Source organism: Miscanthus floridulus, chromosome 14, assembly GCF_019320115.1.
Source record: "Miscanthus floridulus cultivar M001 chromosome 14, ASM1932011v1, whole genome shotgun sequence".
Lineage (NCBI taxonomy): Eukaryota > Viridiplantae > Streptophyta > Magnoliopsida > Poales > Poaceae > Miscanthus > Miscanthus floridulus.
This window is the reverse complement of record NC_089593.1, coordinates 5329378-5351591: the sequence shown is the minus strand read 5'-3', so window position 1 is coordinate 5351591 and position 22214 is coordinate 5329378. Positions and strand designations below refer to the sequence as shown.

The following is a 22214-nucleotide window of genomic DNA, read 5'->3' as shown; positions in this document are numbered from 1 at the left end:
CTTGATGATGAGAATGTGTAATGCTGTGGCCTATGGGCTTGTACTCTTTTCCTTTTCTTTCTAGACGACTGTAAGGCTTAATGAACTTATGAACACTTATTAAAGCTGTGGGTTGTACTCTTTTCCTTTCTGAGGTTTTCTCACGACGTGTGAGTTTTTACCCAGAAAGGTTTTTAATGAGGCAGCCATTGCACTAAGCAGCTAATATATCAGTTATTTATGTTTACATTCATGTTACTTGTGATCTGTGAAAGGTGTTTACTTGTTGAAAGATAACCGAGAACTTGTTGAAAGATGTAACTGAGAACTTGTTGAAACCTGTTTTACTTGTAATCTGTGAAAAATTCTGAGCTGAACATGTTTTTCTGAGTCTCGGGGGTGTCAGGCCGTGGGCTGGCACGAGTACACTGGGCCAATCGGGCCATCGGGCCGGCATGGCACGGCACGAGACCTTTAGGGCCGTGCTTAGGCCGTCAGTGCTGCCCGTGGGCCGGCACGGCACAGCCTAATACACTTGGCGGGCCGTGCTGGCCCGATGACCTTCGGGCCGTGCCAGTACGGGCCCGGGCCGGGCCGGGCCGCACGGCCCGAATGGGCATCTATAGTCCGCGCTACAGCTTCCGGATGGTCGGACGCCCTCAGAACATCATTTGCGACAAGTTATGCATTTTATTGGTACGTACCGATACATTGCTTGCGGGCTTTCACCAACGACGACAGATGATGCTAGAGTTGTAAATTATGGTTCCAATGTACGCGAAGCCTTAATTAGTTAATAGTATTATGATCAAGTGATAAATATGTAGGCAAGTGATATCCATTTTTTATAATATAATACATATATAAAATGTATGTTGAGAGCTGTGATATTGACCGTGCTTTTGCTTCGACCATCAGTACGTCACTTTTGCTTCAACCATCCGTCCTTTTTTCCGTTCCATGTTTTGAACAAAGCGTGGTGGTACGTTTGTTACGCGCATGGGCTGATGTGCACCCTGAGCGGCGACTTCATCACCGTGACGAACCCATACTGCTCCGTCATGTCAACACCACCGTCGGCAGTGCCGCCACTGCCTTCCTCCCCCACCGCCGGCAGCGCCGCCGCCCACTCGAACTCGCGGACCAGCGGGGCGAGGAAGGCTTTGATAAACTGCGCGCCCATCGCAGCGCCAGGGCACGCCTTCTGACCCGCGCCGAACGGCATCATCTTGATCTCCTTCAGCTCGGCGGGTACCAGGTCCACGTCTTCTCCTTCGCCGCCGGGAAGGAACCGTTCCGGCCGGAACTCGTCGGGGTCCGTCCAGAGCTTCTTGTCCTTCCCGATGTCCGCTAGAATGAACTGCACCCGCATGCCGCCAGCTGGTACAGTGTTACGGTTGCTGTGCCAACCACCGCGCCCTCGGAACGGACCTCGCGCATGACCAGCGGGAATATGGCGGGTGCAGAGCCGGAGGCATTCGAGCACGACGGCGTGCAGGTACGTGGAGCCGCCAGTAGGCTTCTTGTCGGAGACGGAGACGGAGCCGTCGTTATCACCACCGTGGTCGCCAGCGAGCTCATGGCGTTGTTTCGCCTGGACCTCCGTCTGGTTGACGAGGTGGGCGAGCGTCCACTCCAGAGCCGTCACCGTCGCCTCCGCGACACCGAAGAGCTCCACCATAAGGCTCACCATCTCGTCTTCCGTGAGGGTGCGCTTGGCCGGGGGGTGGTTTTCATCCGGGAAGCGGTGCTCGATGAGCAAGTCGACGTAAGGTCGTCGAACGTCGCCACCGTCGCCGCCCCCATGGTATCCAGACATCTGACGGCGTCTCGCCTCGATATGAGGGACGAACAGCGCGGCCTGCCTGCTGCGGAAGGCCAGGAACCGTCGCCACTTCCTCCCGTGCCTCAGTTTCGCCATGGTTGAGCGGGCGAAGACCTTGGCTTCCCCAATGGCCACTAAACTCCTGCATCACACTATGCGAAAAACAGTTTATACAAATGAGATTTTTTTTATATGGGTGGCTGGCATTAGAGCAGCCCCTACAGTGGCGTGCTCAGGCTCCAGCACAGCAGCCGCCCCTACAAATGGTAAAGTAGGGGCGGCGGGTAATACGAGCCGTCCGACAAATGCGTCGATCTATAGGGGCGGCTGAATCACCAGCCGCCCCTACAAATGGCCGTGGTATATATAGCAACCACCTTCTTCCACCTCGGACCACTCTTTCCAACCCGAGCAAAAAAAGGTTAGGAGGCCTTAGGCTCCTTCTAAAATTGCTCTACTAAGGGGGAGATTTTGATCTCAAATACTGTGGTGGAGAGGTTATACAAGGTAAGAAAATACTATTACAAGCCTTTATTTGAAGTTTTAATGATTGGCTAGTGATCGTAATTAGAGTTTTGCTTTTCTCTCTTTTCTATGGTGCTTGAGCTTTGTATGAAGCAAATTAGACTCTAGTTTTGAAGCTATTAGTGTAAATTAGTTAAATAAATGACATTACACTATTTATTAGTCGATCTTGCTTGATTTTAGTTGAGATTACACCTTAGTTTTATGTATGTTTTATGTACATGAAGATTTAGATCTAGATCTAGGGTTTGTTTTTTTAATTTTAATTTTGTAAATTTATGTTTCATGAAATTGGAATAGGGTTTCAATGAAAGGTAGTGGGTAAAATATTAATTGTTGCAAATTGTTGTCTTTAAAATTATTTATTTTAATTAATAAATATATATTTTTAATTATTTATTGATAAATAGGTCATTAATTATTTACCCTCTACCATGGTGTGTGTTTGATATGCTTAATGTAATTTTATTTTATATTTATATGTATATTTATATATATCTGAAGTATATAGAATTATTGTCTAGTAATTAATTATTAATTTGATTCCTTTACATATCTATCTGAATTAGTAGTCCTTTAATGTATTTTCTTTGATTGTTGTGTTCTAAAAGATGGAGTACAGGAAGTCTTGTATGTATGGTTCGTTAAGGTTCAAGACAGGTTTTCGTGAAGAGGTGGACAAATTTATTGAAGCCGTAGAGAAGCATGTAGCGACGTTGACAGAGAATAAGGATACAATTATTTGTCCCAGCAAAGATTGCAAAAATCTTATGACATGAATAGATGTGAGTATCATCAGAGAACATTTAATTGTGCGAGAATTTGTTGAGAACTCACATTGTGGATTCATCATGGTGAAACAACGGTTGTTGATAATAACGACGATGATGAAGAAGACGACGCGAAACCCTAGAATACCTGTCCCAATACTCAGAAGAGCTTGATGTACAAATAGATCCTGAGTTTGGCAATGAACAAGGTGGTGATGCTGGTGGTTGGGATGGTAACGATGAAGGTGGTGCCAATAGTGATGGGGGAGCACGTGTTGGTGATGAAGATGATTTTGATGATTTGGAGGAAATGATTCGGGTCCTTAGACCAGAGATTTTACTAAAGAGCTCGAAAGGTCTAGAAAATAAGAAAATGATGATAAAAACATCGAAAAAGACTGTGTATGGTGTTGAAAAGGGATGTCCGACATATTGGACATTGCTATATTTTGTGCTTGAGCTACTCATCCTGAAGGCTAAGTTTGGCTCGTCAGACTGTAGTTTCAATGATCTATTGCGTCTTCTATCATGGGTGCTGCCACAACCAAACTCAGTTCCCACCAATACATACCAAGCGAAGAAGGTCATAAGTCCATTGACAATGTGGGTTGAAAAAAATCCATGCATGCCCCAACCACTGTATCCTTTTTCGTGGTAAAACGTTCAAGTCACTGGATAAATATCTCCGGTGTGGGGACGGCCGGTACAAGAACAATGACCTTTACGGTGGGGACAAAGCCTCTATGGGGAAAAAGAGGAATAAGAAGGGTACAAAAAAGGTGATACAAAAATCTCAGCCCCTAGAGGACACTCCATTAGGCAACGATGCAAAGCAGAGAAGAATTTCTGCCTTGGTAATGTGGTACCTGCCAGTGATCGACCGCTTAAGACGTATCTTCCTAAACCCTAAAGAAGCCACACTCATGACATGGTGGGATGATGAGCGCAAGGTGGATGATGATAAGATTGCACACCCGGCTGATTGTAGTCAGTGATAAAGGATCGATGAGAAGCACAAAGAATTCAACGATGACCCAAGGAATGTACGGTTTGGCTAGAGCACCGATGGAATGAATCCCTTCAATGAGAGGATGAGCGACCATAACACTTGGCCAGTGATCTTGACCATATACAACATCCCAACGTGGTTGTGTCAGAAGAGAAAATACCTTCTCCTCATTATTCTTATTTCTGGCCCTAAACAACCAAGCATTGATATAGACGTGTTCCTCGAGCCTTTGATGCAAGAAATGGAGAGGCTATGGAAGTATGGGGAGCCGATGTACGATGCATTCTGAAAGGAGGACTTCATATGTAGAGCAATAATATTTGTTACTACCAATAATTACCCTGTGTTGTTTGCTTTGTCTGGATAGATCAAAGGAAAGACGGGATGCTTAGTTTGCTTGGATGGTACTACATGGGTGTTTCTTGATGCATCCAAGAAGATAGTTTACCTAAAGAACCGACACTTCTTAAAGACAAGTCACAAGTACCGCAGCAAATTATTCTTTAGATTTTATGACAACACCCTAGAGATTGAACCCCCCTCCGGAGAGACGTCATAACGGAGAACACGTGTATAGAATGGTGAAAAACATACGCGTCATCTATGGAAAGAAGAATCCAGATGGGATAAACATAGATAGAAGCACACCTCCTATCGAAGGCATACCTTTCAAGAAACAATCGATCTTCTTTTAGTATCTACCTTGAAAGCATCTAGGCCCCTAGTTGGGTTTCGGTGATTAATGACAATACGTGATTATTGTGACTAATGTGTGTTTTGTAGAGGCAATTAAGTTAGGTCACGATAATGGAGATCGATTGGGCAATCATGGTGGTCATGCCCCTACGACAGAAATCGTTTTGGTTTTCAAAGGATTGACGACAAGGTTAAGGATGGACTAGTTCTAAGTGTCATTTGGAGTTGAAGAGACACTTAGAGTAGGTTAGGACTTTGTTTTTCCTTTGGCCATACTATTAAGGGGGGTATGGACGGGTAGCTTGACCTAGGTGAGTCTAGTGAGTTAGGTGTGGTGCACACTTGCAAAATCTAGCACTAGGTAGCTCCAAAATAGCCCTTAGATCCAATGGAGCAAACTTTATTCACATATGATCGAGAGTTGGAAGTGAATGGAGGGTCAAATACTGACCGAACGCTGGCTCCGGGGTGACCGGATGCTGGCTCAGGGTCCGGTCAGTTCATTTGACCAAGGTGTTTTCGTCTGGTGCGACCGGACGCTGAGAGGTCAAGTGACCGGACGCTGAGAGCCAGCGTCCGGTCGACTCCAGTAAGGTTCCAGAGAGGGAAAATCACAACCGGACGCTGGCCAGTGTCCGGTCACACTGTAAACACTAGAGTTCAGGGTGAACTGATCGGCGCGTCCGATCACCTCGCAGAGACACATAACGGTTCATTTTTCAGCCCATGTTATAAATACTTGCTCCATTCATGTGTGGGGGTACTTTTGCTCATTCCAATAGCTGAGAAACACCTTTGAGAGTGCCAAGAAGAGCAAGGTCCTAGTGAGGTGATCGAGATTTGAGAATCCCAAAGAGAGCCCTCATTAGTGAGATCAAGAGTAGCAAAGTGTGCGTCCATCCTTCTCATTAGGCTTGTCATGGTCAAGTGAGAGTTCGTGCTTGTTACTCTTGGTGATCGCCATCACCTAGATGGCTTGGTGGTGATTGGAGAGCTTGGTGATCATCCGACGGAGCCTATGGATGACCCAACTCAAGTTGTGAGCGGTTGTGGGTGATTCACTGTGACGGAGTGTCAAATAATCAACCCGTAGAGAGCACTTGATCCTTACGCGGATCAAGGGGGAGCTACACCCTTGCGTAGGTGCTCCAACGAGGACTAGTGGGGAGTGGCGACTCTCCGATACCTCGGCAAAACATCGCCGCGTTCCTCCTTCTCTCTTTACTTTGAGCAATTCAATTCTTGTCATTTACATTCCTAGAATTGCCATGTTAGAGTAGGATTGGAACTTAGGGTGCTAAACTTTTGTGCATTAGATCAATAGAAACACTTTCTAGGCACAAGGGGTTAATTGGGCTAACCGTAGAGTTTAATTATTGCAAAGAAATTTAGAATTAGCCCAATTCCCCCCCCCCCCTCTCTTGGGCATCTTGATCCTTTCATGCCTCATTGGCTAGACTTGGAGGTCCCCCATGCCATTGATGCTATGCACGTGTAGAAGAATGTCTTTGAGAGTCTCATTGCTAGCATAATGGACATAGGCAAGTCAAAGGATGGTCTGAAATCATGGAAAGACATGGTGCAGCTAAACATGATGCCACAGCTTCACCCGGTACCTAAGGCTAATGGAAAATACACTCTGCCCATGGCGTGCTTCAACCTAACACTAGAAGAGAAGAGAGCTATATGCACTTTTCTGAGGGGGACAAAGTCCCGACTGGGTTTTTAGTGAATGTGAAGAAGCTAGTGTCGATGAAGGACTTGTCAATAACACACTGCAAGGCTCATGATTGTCATGTGATACTGACATTGTTTCTACCTATTGCAATCAGGGCTATAAAGCCAGAGTTCTTGAAAATGGCCATCACCCACATGTGCTACTTCTTTTCGAAGATCTCACAGAAGACGATTGGCAAGAAATAACTGAGTGGCCTACATGAATTTGTGGTGGAGACACAAAACCAACTAGAGATGTGTTTACCTCTTGCTTTTTTTGGATATAATGCCACATCTCATGATTCGCATGGTTCATCAGATACAGGCGCTGGGCCCTTGCTACTTACATGAAATATGGTCCTACGAGCGGTTCATGTCGGTTCTAATCTAATATGTGCATAACCGAGCATACCCAGAGAGCTCTATGATAGAGGGTTATAGTACTGAAGAAGTCATCGTGTGCTGTCAAGAGTACCTAAAAGTATAGAACGAGATTGATAAACCCGATTCTCGTCACAAGGGTAGGCTAGCTAGGAAGGGCACCAGTGGTAGAAAAGTGTTCATCGACCATGATTACAAAGAAGTGAGTCGGGCGCATTACAGTGTCTCACAGAGTACACAACTGATGCAACCATACATTGATGAACACTTGGCTATCATTATGACGGAGAGAAATGGTCGTTCAGATGATTGGATCATGAAACAACACAAGCAACGACTAACTACATGGTTGAAGGACCAAAACATACCGCCTAGAGAAACCATAGACTCTATTACCATCAGTAGGTTGGCGGAGGGACTATCGAGATAAGTGACATCTTGGGAAGCTTATGACATCAATGAGTACACGTACTATACCCACGCAAAGGATAGTAAATATGTTAGCCAAAACAGCGATGTTTGAATAGAAGCTCTCGATGGAGTGGGGCAAAAGATCCAATACTTTGGCATCATTGAAGAGATATGGGAACTTGACTATGGAAGGGATATAACGGTGGCCCTGTTTTGATGCCACTGGAACAAACAACACCAACTGAATGAGATCGGATTGAGAGTCCTGGACCTCGAGAATCTAGGCTACCAAGATGATCCTTGGGTGCTCGCTTTATGTGTCGCACAAGTTTTCTATATGCCTGACCCACAAAGTAACCTCCCCCCGAAGAAGAAGACAAAGCACATGGTTGCCTCTAAGAAACAGTACATTATCGGAGTTGATGGTGTGGACGATGTTGAAGCTTACAATAACTATGATGAGATGCCGCTATTCACAAACTTTCCTAAGAAGATCAGTGTTGTGGAAAAGAACCAGCCCAAAGACATATTGCCATGGGAACAAAAATGTGTCAAAAGAAAAGTCGTTACAGCAGGCTAGCTAGTTGTTGAACGTGGAGTATTTGTGTAAGTGTGTGTTTGTAAGACTTCATTTATGCATGTGTGTGAGACTATATTTTTATGTATATGTGTGAGACTACATTTATGTATATGTGTGAGACTATCCTTTGGAACATCCAGATGAACATATTGCAACATCCACTCTTTTACTACTAAAATAGCTGTAACACGCAGACACTTGAAACAGACATTTATTACTACTGCAACATGTTCGGACTACTATTGAAACACTTAAAACAAGCACTTAACACTTTATGAAATGAAGAAATTACCAAAATAAAAGCTGGAGATCTTGACGAGGTATACAACTTTTATATTCATCACCTTTACAGCTGAAATCATTTATTGGTTGAAAATCAGGTTTGCAGTTGTTATTTTCTGAAATTCAAAATTTAAATTGTCAAAAATTAGTGACAAAGATAGATGACCAGACTAAAATGATACAGCATGATTTTAGAAAATTTTAGGAAAAAAATCCATCACATTTGGAGTTAGTATGAGGTAAAAAAAACTAGTTACAAGTTTCAGCCACAGATTAAAAAGAGAAATCACACTTGTACATTATTGATCATCATGAACAGTTGTGATTTTTCTTTTTAATCTCTAGGTAAAATTTGTAACTAGTCTTTCTCCCTCATACTAACTCCAAATGTGATGATTTTTTTCCTAAAATTTTCTAAAATCATGCCCTATCAAGTTACTGTGTTGATTTCATCATTCTTTTCGTTTGACAAAGTTTGAGCAATTCAAATTTTTAAATTTAAAAAATTGACAAGTTCTTACAAGATTTTGAAATACCAAATGATTTTAGCTGAAAAAGTGATAAATACCAAAGTTGTATAACTCATTAAGATCTACAACTCTTATTTTGGTCATTTCTTCATCTGACAAAGTGATACTAAACATTATTCACAAATCAACATGTCTCTCGTATAGTTTATGAAACTATGAGTGATATATGGATTTATGAATAATGTTTACTACCACTTTGTTAAATGAAGAAATGATTAAAATAAAAGTTGTAGATAGTGATGAGTTCAACAACTTTTATGTTCAAGACTTTTCTAGTTGAAATTATTTAAGGTTTCAAAATCTTGTTTGAAGTTGCCATTTATTAAAATTCAAAATTTGAACTATTCAAATTTAGTCAAATGAAAAGATGACCAAAATAAAAGTTGTAGATGGTGATGTGTTCAACAACTTTTATGTTCATGACTTTCTTATTTGAAATCATTTATGGCTTCAAAATCTTGTTTGAAGTTGCCATTTATTGAAATTCAAAATTTAAACTTTTCAAATTTTGTCAAATCAAAAGATGACCAAAATATAAGTTGTACATCTTGATGAGTTCTACAACTTTGATGTTTACAAAATTTTCATTTGAGGTCATTTAGTATCCTAAAATTCTATTAGTTGTTTTGAAATTCAAATTTTTATTTTTTAAAATATTGTTTTTGTAAAGAAGAAAATATAGAATTATATCTATATATATAATAAAATTGTTTATATATACATATATTTATATATATAGAATAATAAAAAACAAATATATAAATTTACATTGTGTTCTTTATATATGAATGAATTATAGAATTAGTAATTCAAATAAATTGAAAAATATTTGTAGGGGGCTAACTCAGGAACCGCCCCTACAAATCGATTTATAGGGGCGGCTAACTCAGGAGCCGCCCCTACAAATGACCTCTGGTATATAAGTAGAGCGTGCGGGAGGCCAAAATTTTTCCAAGTCTAGGCGCTATTCTACCTCTACGTCGCCGGCACGCTACCAAAGTTTTCTTCGACGCCGCCAACGCCTCCTCCTCCCTGACCTCTCCACCGCTGATGCAGTCCATGAAGCCACCGCACCAACATCGCTGCCCCATCTCTGTGCCCCCGGGCCCCATCCTCGACAATCCCCGTGCCGCCACACGGCTAGGGTTTGAGAGCCTCCCGACCGGCCAGCCCACCGCCGCCCCATTTACGACCCTGACCTCCCCTGCTCCGACCGTCGGCTCATCAATCTACAACCTCGAGCTCTCCTAGTGTGGCAAAACCGCCTAATCTAATGCCTCACAGGAGTGGTTGTCTTCCATTAGACACTAAGCACTCAAGGGAGAACACTAAATTACTCGGTTCCATCGGTCACACCCCAGGGGAGAACCTAAAAGTCCACATTTTTGCCATCAGGATCACAAATGAGAGAATAAAGCTTACATCATTCTTAACCATTTCTTACATCACTTTACATGTACATCAGAGTATAATATTTATTATTATAACAACGGAATGTAATCATATTATCAGAGTTATGAACAATTTAATGTACAACGGAATATAAACATGTGATCAGAATTACAGCAGAAATAGATATCTAATCATGACATGATGAAGTGTTGATATGTAAACTATGACAACAGATTATAAAACTTTCATTTATAAAAACATTTGGTGAGAGTTATAAATAACAACTACGATCGCAGCGTAAAGGAATCCTCGCTGAGCCCACCAAGAGGTATCCACACACAAAGGTCAGCTCTAGCATCCACCTACCACCTGCAACAGGGGGAATAAAACCCTAAGTACTCAATTGTACTTAGCAAGACTTACCCAACAGGAGAAAAGAAAAGACTCCAAGGATATGCAAGGCTATCTGGCTTGTGGGTTTATTACATTTATAGGAAGCATTACTAAGCGTGCGTCCTTATATTCGATTTTTATCAATAGCCGCATTGGTTCATTAACTAACCATTCTATGTAAGCACATGTGCTACTTTCAAGCAGGTGGTAAGCAATTAGAGTTTCTTTTTCCATTCCATCTTTCATCTTTCAGTTCTTACTATGATGCTAAACTGTAGATAAGCCATATCGGATTTCTCGATGATTCGTGAATCAATGCCCCTAGCTGGGTACCCCAAAAACACACGCCTCGCTTGTACCCCAGGCACAAGCAGGACCAACTCATCACTCTCCTGTCCTAGGTGTCTAGACCCCCATCCAAACTAGGACTCCAAGGCCCCGCCCCTGAGTCCCGGACTCAGTGTGGTGTCAGGACCTTCTCCACCAAAATAAAACCCTAACAGTTGGTCCAAAAAGAGCCAGATCCGTGACAAGAGAGCAACAAGTCTTCCAAGCACCCATACATAAGTATGTGCTCAGGATAATAAGTCTGTGACATGCCTAGAGTCTTATGCAACGATCGGTCCTTAACCGACCGACAGGGAAAAATGGTGTAACCAAGCTATGACCCGCATCCGCGGTGACACAACTTCTTACACCCACCAATACCCAAACCATATCCCTGCCTGGTCACCATTTTCCTTTCCACCATTTATATTTTTCCAAGTGATGATAATCCAATAATATATCTCCTATCTCTCGCGAGTGACAGTCAATCACTCGACTTCTACCGGAGTCCTGTAGCATCGCATTCTACATGATCCTGTCATACTAGTAAGACTCATTGGATAAAGATAGGTATATGCAAGTGGGTTTCATTCAACTCCTTAAAACTTAATGCACAATTATAATTTAAATTATAGAAAAGTAGGGGTTATGCACCGGGGCTTGCCTGGGTAAGATATATATTAAAAAGTTACTATCTGCATCTTCAGATCATCCACCATCAACTGAATAGAAAACCCATTGCATCATCTCCTGGAGAGAATACCATTGCACCATCTTCGAATTCCCAATCATCCTTCACTTGATCCGTTGATCCATCATCGTACCTATATGATATGCAATGCGATGCAGTGCAAAGACGTAATTAATCAATTGCAACCGTGATTCGTAAAATATGATTTACACCGCTCAAGTTAACGAGCTAGATCTAACGACGACCGTACTTAGGCTACATATCCATGTTATCGAATCAGACGTTATTTCCCAACAATTATTTTAGTTATACAAACCCAAGTTGTTTCTTTATTTGAAATAGGACATCATTATTTATTTAGCACACTACTTATCCTGGTGCTACAAAATTTACAATGAGTACCTAATATTGCTAGGAGCCTATTGTACAAATTTTAGATTCAACAATATTACCAATGTACCCCATAAATTTCTACCAGTTTATATTTTACAAAATTAAGTACCTTAAATTAATTATATAGCTTCCAAGAATATTATCGCACTATATGAACAAAATATACTAACATGTAGCTCATGATTTTAGGAATCCAACAAAACTGGTTTCATAATTTTTGGACAACTATACAAATTTATATTGACTGTACAAGTTCACTTTATAAACTAAATTAGAAATTGCTCCATAAATCGAAAAGGGCTGGCGCAACTAAATTGGCCCAGCCACGGTGGGGCGCTAGCGGCTCAGCAGCGGCGGCCACAGGCTAGCCCAGGTGCGGGAGCGGCAATGGCCCAGCGGAGGCGGGACCAGTCGGCCCAGGCGGCACGCGGCATCGGCCTAGCAGCGGGGAGTGGGCAGTGGCCCAGGCAGGCAGTGCGCGAGCGGCCCAAGGGGGGCGCGCGGCCCAAGTGCCAGTAGCGGCCTAGCCACAGAGACAAGGCGCAGCACAAATGCGAAATGGCCCCTGAACTTTCCTTAAATTATGAAAAGGTCCAACTGCTATTTCGTACACCCACTGACAAGTTCATCTACCCCCCTGGTTTCCACCTCAATCAAGTTTTCTCACCTTCGCTTTCATTCCCCAAAAGCAGAGGACGGAACAGGGGAGCACCGATCGACGGTCATGACTCTCCACCTGCTAGGCGGGGCACAGCGGGCTTCGGCCACGGAGACATCGAGGACGCCCGCCCGAGGCTGCGCCGGTGGAGGAGCATGGCTACGGTGCATGGGCGCTGCGGCACGGCACAACGAAGCGCGGTCGTAGCAGCTAGGAAGGAAAGGACAGCAGCGTGTGCGCTAGCCAGTGCTGCAGGGCACACGGGCGCGGCTGTGGCCTAGCAGCGGAGCTGCGCATGTCCCAGGCGTGGCACGGCAAGGGCGTGGGCCAACGCGGGAGGGGGCGCAGTGACGATAGCTACGGTCCGAAGTGGACCGCTCGGACCGGGGCACGCATGCCTGGCCACGGCGGGATGCGGACGTGTAGGGCACCGAGGGCGGAGCACCGGCGCGGCCATGGTGGGCGCAACGGTGGTGGGAGGGCGGCCATGTCTGCAGCGGTGTGGGTGAGAAGGCAAGCAAGCATAGGGCGCAGGCGGCCGGAGATGGAGCGGTCCAGCGCGGCGCGGACGGGGTGGCTGTAGGTTCGAGGCGGTGGCATGCTCATGCGCGGACAAACCAGAAAGGCGAGACGGCAGTGGTGCTGATGTACGCGAGGCGGTCGAGGTGGTGGGGGGCTCGGCAATGGTGCTACTGGAGTTGGGACTCCATCTCCTGGCTGCAGACAAGAAAAGGAAGGAGGAGGAGCGCTGTGGAAGAGAAAAAAAAGCACGGCAGCAGCAGCGCCTCCCCCACAGACCCTGTCATGGTGACGAAAATTGACGGAAACGAGAAAGAAACCGAGAGGATTTAAAAGAAAGAGGGAAAGTGAGAGATGGGAGGAAGGGTAGGCAGGAGACAGCAGCACGAGGAGAGAGTGAGAGGCCAGTCTGGCTTAGCTTGGCAGATGCAGAGGATACAAGGCAAATAGAGCCAACACCGAGACAGGCAGCAGAGGCAGCACGACAAGGCTCGACGAGACAACAGCGGCAGGTAAAAGGTAGTACACGGCAGCAGCAGCAATGAGCAGGGAGTACTGGTGTAAAAGACAAGCAGAGTATGAGAGAGCGAGCAAGCGAGGAGGCAGGACTGACTCGGCTTCACTCTACCATGGCGCAAAGTTAATAATTCGGGTGACGGATTTATTCAGAGCAAGGGAGACGCACCACTGTACTCAACGTCTAGCACATGGTGCAGCAAGGACAACAACGCTTTTAAATATAATCTCAGATGTTGACGTGAAAAGCTAGTTTTTTATTTATTCTATTTTAAGTTTTAACCCGATTAACTCCTAATTTTTATTTCAGTTCTAATTATAAGTGATATTTTATTTTGTAACAAAAATTGTTTTCATGCTCAATCCAACAGAACAAGCCATTCACCATTTACTTGCTAGAATCGCTAGCGGATATTTTAAACATAATTTAAAATTTTAAAATCCGACATAATCGTTTCGGTAAATTTTATTAGGCCAAAAACGTGGTGCTAAATGAGATCGTAACATCGGGGTGTTACACCTAGTCCCTACGCTAGGGTTTGAGGGCCCCGACCCACTGCTTGGTGGCCGTGTGTGCAGGCGTCCGTGCACGCTCCCCATCTCCGACCTCTATTTCTGACGTGGGGTCTTCTCAAACCTCAACATCCCTACCCCATGCTCTTGCCACCACCATCCCTTGCCTGGCCAGGTCTTCAATAGGTATGCACCACCCAACCTCGCCTTCTCCTCCATTCCGGCTGCACTGACTGTCGATTTGAGTAAAATATCCTTGGAATCACTTGCGAGCTCAGTAGGACTGCCGATTTTTCGGTATACATCACTAACAATAGATAAATGTTCATATATGTATATTCAGTTCCAGTGCATGACTACCTGATGAATTTCTTGAAAAAAATGAAGGCTGATTATCAGCTAGATCACATGTTAAATGGATGTGTTTCTAGAGTTGTAGTGGTATCACGGATAGGGTGAAGCCTGAGTGAAGTGACTTTTTTTCATATAGCCTGAGTTGTAGTGATTATCGGCTAGGTCGCGTGTTAAATGGATGTGCTTCTATTATTCGGGGGAAGTGCGATCGTTCTTGGACCATTCATATTTATAGCCTGTAATTTTTGCTTACTGTTATTTGGGGCAAATTGTGTGCTTGAGGAAGGTTTGTTGCTCAATGATGATAAAGGGACGAAGTGAGATTGGTGTGATAGTTCAGACCATACTCTAGGCTTTAGTTGTGCTATTGTTTCATTATGATCAGGTAGCAAATCTATCTTGATTTTATTCCATCTATTGTTGGCTATATTGCTTTGTCAGCTATTTTATTTAGTTTTGTATAAAAACTCTATTATCGTTCCTGTTGGAATATTAGCAATAAAATCTTGACCTCCATCACAATAATGTGCCACACCCATTGTCACCTCCATCACAATGTTCTGTCGGCCGCTAAGAAACACCAAGGTGCAACTAGTTGGTTCCCGTATGCGATCGATGGGGGTTGTGGCTGCAGTGGAACCTTGGCTGCTAGGAACTTCCTGAGGGCTACCAACTAATGCCAGTTCTCCTAGCGGCACCATTAATGTTCGTGGCTCCTTAGACAGTCCTTGCTCCTCCAGTGTCTTTGCAACTAGAGCCTTCACTTGGAGCTCAAGATTAGCCTCCCGGTCTCTGTCATGTTTCTTGTACATGTGCCTGTCCTCTTTGAATTCATGCTTCTAGGTCGTCCTTTTCCCTAAGCTCATCCCTCTCTCTAGAAGGATTGAATGAGCCCTTCTCCTTGTCTTCAGCATATTTTAGTACTCTTGATACTACCTCTTGGGTCTCTGGCTTATCAAACTTAAGATTACTGTCGGATAATTCTGTACTCCTCGCAAATATCCAATTCCTTGAGCGTACCTTCAAATTCTTCACATCGATATTCCTAGAAGCTGTGGCCTCTTCGTCCATCTTCCTAAACTACTCTTCTTTGGCATAGTAGCCACCGGGGCCTAGATGATGGTGGTGTTTGTTCCTCTTCGTCAGCTCGGTGTTACGGGCACTGAGCTCCAATGCCTCCGGTGAAGTCTTCTGAGCCACGAGCTCCTCCCATTGACTAGGAGTTATATTGCCAAACTCGTTGAAGGGAGTTAACCCCTTTTAGATATACTTCTTGTTGAGCTCTGACCTTCAATGTCGGAATGACTCTCCCATGATCTTGAAAGTATTTTTTACCAGTTCTTGCTTACCCTACGGAAATCTAAAATTAAGCTTCAGCTGCTTATCCCATAGTTCATCCTTTTTCTTCTTTGGTACCTCTTTCCAGCTAGGGATTGCTACGTTCAATTTATCTCTTATTAGGGTCCTGATCGTATTACGGAATTGTCATCTGAATTCCTTTGGCTCAAGGATCTCCCCTGCTGGCCTGACCTCCGTTATCACGTTGCATGCCTTATCTGGATATTGGTTTGCTTTTCTATTCCCTCATTTCCTCTTTGGCTTGGTAGTTGTGTTCATGGTTGTGTCTTCAGGTTGTGGAGCAGAGGCCCCAATATCCGTCTCTGTGGCTGTTGCCTCTGCTCTCCTTTCCTCTACTCTGTCTTGTCCGGCGAGATGTCGCGGACGTAAACATCGTCTTTTCCGAGTTTTAGGAGGGACCTGTATATACGATAGGTCAAAGTGTTAGCAGAGGTAACACAGCCAAAGCTTTAGCAAAATTTACAAGCTAAGGCTGTATCCTTACCTCCTCGTTTGGGTCAAAATCCTTGTCCAAATCTTCCTCCATTGGCCTCCATCTGGCTTCATGTGGGAAAGGATTCTCGGGTCTTATATATCCCTCTTCTGAGTCCTCATCGTCATCGTCTTCATCATCATAATCCTCTTCTTCTTCGCCTTCAGCAGCCTCTCAAACTCTTCCCTCTGCTCCCCCTTCCTCCTCGTCACACTGCTCCTGAGTAAGCATCACTTCTAGATCATTTTCTAACTCATTATTGAACTGCTCCTAAGTAAGCTAGTCTTCTAGTGCTTGTTCTTCATAGGTTGGCTGCTCATCATGCTCAGGGCATCGGGCTACACTGTCTGCTGTCCATGATATTATTTTGTGCTTTGTTTTAATAGATGCAAGAAAGTGTGCTTTAGGTACGCGAGAAGGTATAAGAAATCAAAAAGGTCTATAAAACAAATTAGTCCTATAAAACAACAATATATCAAAAAATGAGTAGTAGCGGTAGTAGAGGCCTCAGAAACGTGTCAATCATCATTTGATCATGTACTTGGAGCATCAAGGCATCATAATAGACAAGAGAGGAGAAGGTAATGTAGGGGTGGCTGATAATGATGCCAAGTTCGTTAGAAGTTCTTGATCATCAGCTCATATTCCATATAATGTATGGACTTGGACAATTTTATCATCGACAAAACAAAGGAGAGGAGAGGGGAGATTTGGCAAAAAAGCAACAGTTGCTTAGCAAACATAGAGCAGCAACTGATGGCAAAAATAGCGAAAAAATAGCAGCATTGGTCTCATTATTAGCATAAAATCGATGAACTAGTGATCATATATATTACTGACCATATAACAGACTGCTGCCACATGGTTGGAAGACCCCTGTAGATCCACCAAGCAACAGCTGCTTAACAAACATATATATGCTCACGGTTAACAAACATAGAGAGAAGAATAGTAGAGTACAAAGGTGTAGGAGTAGTAGAGTAGAGAGGAAAAGAGTAGTAGAGTAGAGAGGAGTAGGAATAGTAGAGTAGAGAGAAGAAGAGAGAAGAGAGGAGTAGGAGTAGTAGAGTAGAGAGGAGAAGAGAGTAGATTTGAATATCATTTAATACAATATTTATTCCAATGAGTAAAAATATAACAAAGCAAATTTTAGACGTTTATGGTGCTGGTCCACTTTGTACTATTAATAAGTCATATTAATAATGTTAGGACTATGCATGGAATAATTTTAACACGAGGGGTAGAGATTTTCTATCTATTAGCAAAAAGGACAAAAAAATCCTACTAGATATTGTTTCTCTCACTAGCAGTTGGGATGGGACCTGACCAACTGTGAACCTGTCTGTTCCTTGCCGGTCCGCGGTCCCGGTCCTAGGCCCGGGCCTTGTCTCGCTCTGTTGGCAAATGGGGAGCAGCAACACAGAACACGGTAGCACACATGCCAGCTGGGCATGTATGTAGATGTAGCCCCCCTCCCTGGTATCCAAATCGTCCGTTGCTCTATTTCATGGGGTCCCACTGGCACCACATTTGAGCTTCGGTTCAACCCCAAGCTGGGAACCATTTTATTAATTAAACAAAAACATTTTAAATAATGCGTTACGACCAGCTGGTATCCAAATGCACAAGTAAGTACCAATACAAGCGTCCCTTTGAACCTAGGACGCTTGGAGTCTCGTAACCCCAAGTTGGTATCCAAATCCACAATTTAAGTAATACGTGCTATAGTACAAGCGTCCCTTTGAACCTGCAGTTTGTGCCCTGTGCGCTGCTGCCGCCTCGTCCGTGCATGTCTGGCGGCTGGAACACGTACGCATATGGATGCCACGGGCACAACACACTACTCGGCTCCGAGCTCCGAACACCTATCGTCGTGTGGATAGTGCATGCATGTCGTGGCCAAGCTGGGCCAGCCCGCTTGGTTGAGATGTTTCAAATTCAAAGGCTGCACTGCAAGTCTGCAGCTGCACGCACCAGCACTAGGATGGATGCATGCACGCGACGCAGACACAGCGCACAAGCACGGATGACTGAACGAGAGGGTCGGGGGCCGTCACACTGCATTGTGTGTGCTTGCTTTGTCCGAGAGGAAAAGTGGCCGGACGTAACAAAAAAAAGTGGCCGCAGCGCATGAGACCGATGGGACGGGACTCAAGCTCGTGGTCTACGCCAGTGCGCCACCCACCGCGTGCAGCTACATAGGAGTAGTACTCCTGTACATTTTCATTCCAAAAAAACATACTCCACAGCAAAAACGTACTTCTCCTCCAGAGTAGTAGAGCATTGTGCCTCTGACGGAGCTCATATTCACAACTGTCCTGGAACGGCGTTCCAACGCTCGAAAATGGTAGGCAAACGATAGAAACATATCCACAAGTGCTGTATGCATAATAAGTTGCTCTCAATGCGGGTTTCCAAATTAACGTCCATCCAACGCTTAAATGGCCAAATCAAGATTCTAGATAAGTGTGACAGAACCATGACAATAATCTAAGGTTTTAGTTCTACAAGTTGAAGGTCAAGGTTTTATTGCTAATATTCCAACAGGAACGATAACAGAGTTTTTATACAAAACTAAATAAAATAGCTGACAAAGCAATATAGCCAACAATAGATGGAATAAAATCAAGATAGATTTGCTACCTGATCAACATGAAACAACAGCACAACTAAAGCCTAGAGTATGGTCTGAACAATCACACCAATCTCACTTCGTCACTTTATCATCATTGAGCAACAAACCTTCCTCAAGCACACAATTTTCCCCAAATAACGGTAAGCAAAAATTGCAGGCTATAAATATGAACGGTCCAAGAACGATCGCACTCCCCCCAAATAATAGAAGCACATCCATTTAACGCGCGACCTAGCTGATAATCACTACAACTCAGGCTATATGAAAAAGATTCACTTCACTCAGGCTTCACCCTATCCGTGACACCACTATGACTCTAGAAATACATCCATTTAACATGCGACCTAGCTGATAATCAGCCTTCATTTTTTTCAAGAAATTCATCGGGTAGTCATGCACTGGAACTGAATATACATATATGCGCATTTATCTATTGTCGGTGATGTATAATGAAAAATCGGCAGTCAGTGTCAAGCTCGCAAGTGATTCCAAGGATATTTTTGTCAAATTGGCAGTTAGTGCAGCAGGAATGGAGGAGAAGGCGAGGTTGGGGGGTGCATACCTACAAAAGACCTAGCCAAGCAAGGGATGGTAGCGGCAGTGAGCATGGGGCAGGGATGTCAAGGTCGGAGTAGACCCCCACGTCAGAAGCAGAGGTCGGAGATGGGGAGCGTGCACGGACGCTGGCGCACACTACCACCAAGGGATGGCGGTGGTGGCGGCGCAGTGGGCTAGGGCCCTCAAACCCTAGCATAGGGGGGCGGGAGAGCTTGAGGTCATAGATCAATGAGCCGACGGCCGCAGCAGGGGAGGTCGGGGTCGGAGATGGGGCGACGGCGGGCTGGCCGGCCGAGAGGCTCTCAAACCCTAGCCGCGTGGCGGCACGGGGATTACTGAGGATGGGGCCCAGGGACACGGAGATGGGGCGACAGCGTCGGTGCGGTGGCTTCATGGACTGCGTTAGCGGTGGAGAGGTCAGGGAGAAGGAGGCATCGGCGGCGTCGAAGGAAACTTTGGTAGCCTGTCGGCGATGTAGAGGAAGAATAGCACCCAGACTTAGAAAAATTTCGGCCTCCCCCACGCTCTAGTTTATATATCAGAGGTCATTTGTAGGGGTGGCTCTTGAGTTAGCCGCCCCTACAAATCGATTTGTAGGGGTGGTTCCTGAGTTTGCCACTCCTACAAATATTTTTCAATTTATTTTAATTAATAATTCTATAATTCATTCATATATAAAGAACACAATGTAAATTTATATATTAGTTTTTTTATTATTCTATATATATAAATATATGTATATATAAACAATTTTATTATATATATAGATATAATTCTATATTTTCTTCTTTACAAAAACAACATTTTAAAAATTGAAAATTTGAATTTCAAAACAACTAATAGAATTTTAGGACACTAAATGATCTCAAATGAAAATTTTGTAAACATCAAAGTTGTAGAACTCATCAAGATGTACAACTTATATTTTGGTCATCTTTTCATTTGACAAAATTTGAGAAGTTTAAATTTTAAATTTCAATAAATGGCAACTTCAAACAAGATTTTGAAACATTAAATGGTTTCAAATAAGAAAGTCATGAATCAAAGTTGTAGAACTCATTAAGATGTACAACTTATTTTTTGGTCATCTTTTTATTTGAGAAAATTTGAAAAGTTCAAATTTTGAATTTCAATAAATGGCAACTTCAAACAAGATTTTGAAACCTTAAATGATTTCAAATAAGAAAGTCATGAACATAAAAGTTGTTGAACACATCACTATATATAACTTTTATTCTGGTCATCTTTTTATTTGACTAAATTTGAATAGTTCAATTTTTGAATTTTAATAAATGACAACTTCAAATAAGATTTTGAAACCTTAAATGATTTCAACTAGAAAAGTCATGAACATTAAAGTTGTTTAACTCATCACTATCTACAACGTTTATTTTGATAATTTCTTTATTTAACAAAGTGTTAGTAAACATTGTTCACAAATCCACATATCACTCATAGTTTCACAAACGATACGAGAGACATGTTGATTTGTGAATAATGTTTACTATCACTTTGTCAGATGAAGAAATAATCAAAATAAAAGTTGTAGATCTTGATGAGTTATATAACTTTGGTATTCATCACTTTTTCAGCTAAAATCATTTGATGTTTCAAAATCTTGTTAGAACTTGTCATTTTTTTAAATTTGAAATATTGAATTGCTCAAACTTTGTCAGACGAAAAGAATGACCAAAACAACATAGTAACTTGATAGGGCATGATTTTAGAAAATTTTAGGAAAAAATCATCTTGTTTGGAGTTAGTATGAGGGAGAAAGACTAGTTACAAATTTTATCCAGAGATTAAAAATAAAAATCACAACTATTCATGATGATCAATGATGAACAAGTGTGATTTCTCTTTTTAATCTGTGGCTGAAACTTGTAACTAATTTTTCTTCCTTATACTAACTCCAAATGTGATGGTTTTTTTCCTAAAATTTTCTAAAATCATGATCTATCATTTTAGTCTGGTCATCTATCTTTGTCACTAATTTTAGACAATTCAAATTTTAAATTTTAGAAAATGACAACTTCAAACCTGATTTTCAACCACTAAATGATTTCGGCTTAACGGTGATGAATATAAAAGTTGTATTACTCATCAAGATCTCCAATTTTTATTTTGGTCATTTCTTCATTTCATAAAGTGTTAAGTGCTTGTTTTAAGTGTTTCAATAGTAGTTCGAACATGTTGCAGTAGTAATAAGTGCATGTTTCAAGTGTCTGCGTGCTACAACTGTTTTAGTAGTAATAGAGTGGATGTTGCAATAGGTTCATCTAGATGTTGCAAAGGGTAGTCTCACACACATGCATAAATATAGTCTCACACACATACATAAATATATAGTCTCATACACATACATAAATATATAGTCTCACACACATGCATAAATGAAGTCTTATAAACACACACTTACACAAACACTCCACGTTCAACAACTAGCTAGCCTACTGTACTGACTTTTCCCTTGACACCTTTTTGTTCTCATGGCAATATATCTTTGGGCAGTTTCTTTTCCACAACACTGATCTTCTTAGGAAAGTCTATGAATAGCGACATCTCATCGTAGTTATTATAAGCTTCATCATCATCCACGCCATCAACTCCGATATTGTGCTATTTCCCAGAGGCAACCACGTGCTTTGTCTTCTTCTTCGGGGGGAGGTTACTTTGTGGGTCAGGCATATAGAAAACTTGTGCGACACGTGAAGCGAGCACCTAAGGGTC

The 22214-nt window shown here is 43.0% G+C and overlaps 1 protein-coding gene across 1 annotated transcript; it reads right to left on the bottom strand.

Moving 5' to 3' along the window:
* Nucleotides 1-970: 970 nt before the first annotated feature.
* LOC136502931 (cytochrome P450 89A9-like) lies at nucleotides 971-1900 on the bottom strand. The gene has a single exon (XM_066498178.1). It carries the CDS (start codon nucleotides 1898-1900, stop codon nucleotides 971-973), a length of 930 nt encoding a protein of 309 aa, XP_066354275.1.
* Nucleotides 1901-22214: the final 20314 nt, after the last annotated feature.

What these genes read in the sequence shown, in the direction of transcription:
- LOC136502931 (XM_066498178.1), bottom strand. Translation starts at nt 1,900, where the DNA reads ATGGCGAAACTGAGGCACGGGAGGAAGTGGCGACGGTTCCTGGCCTTC.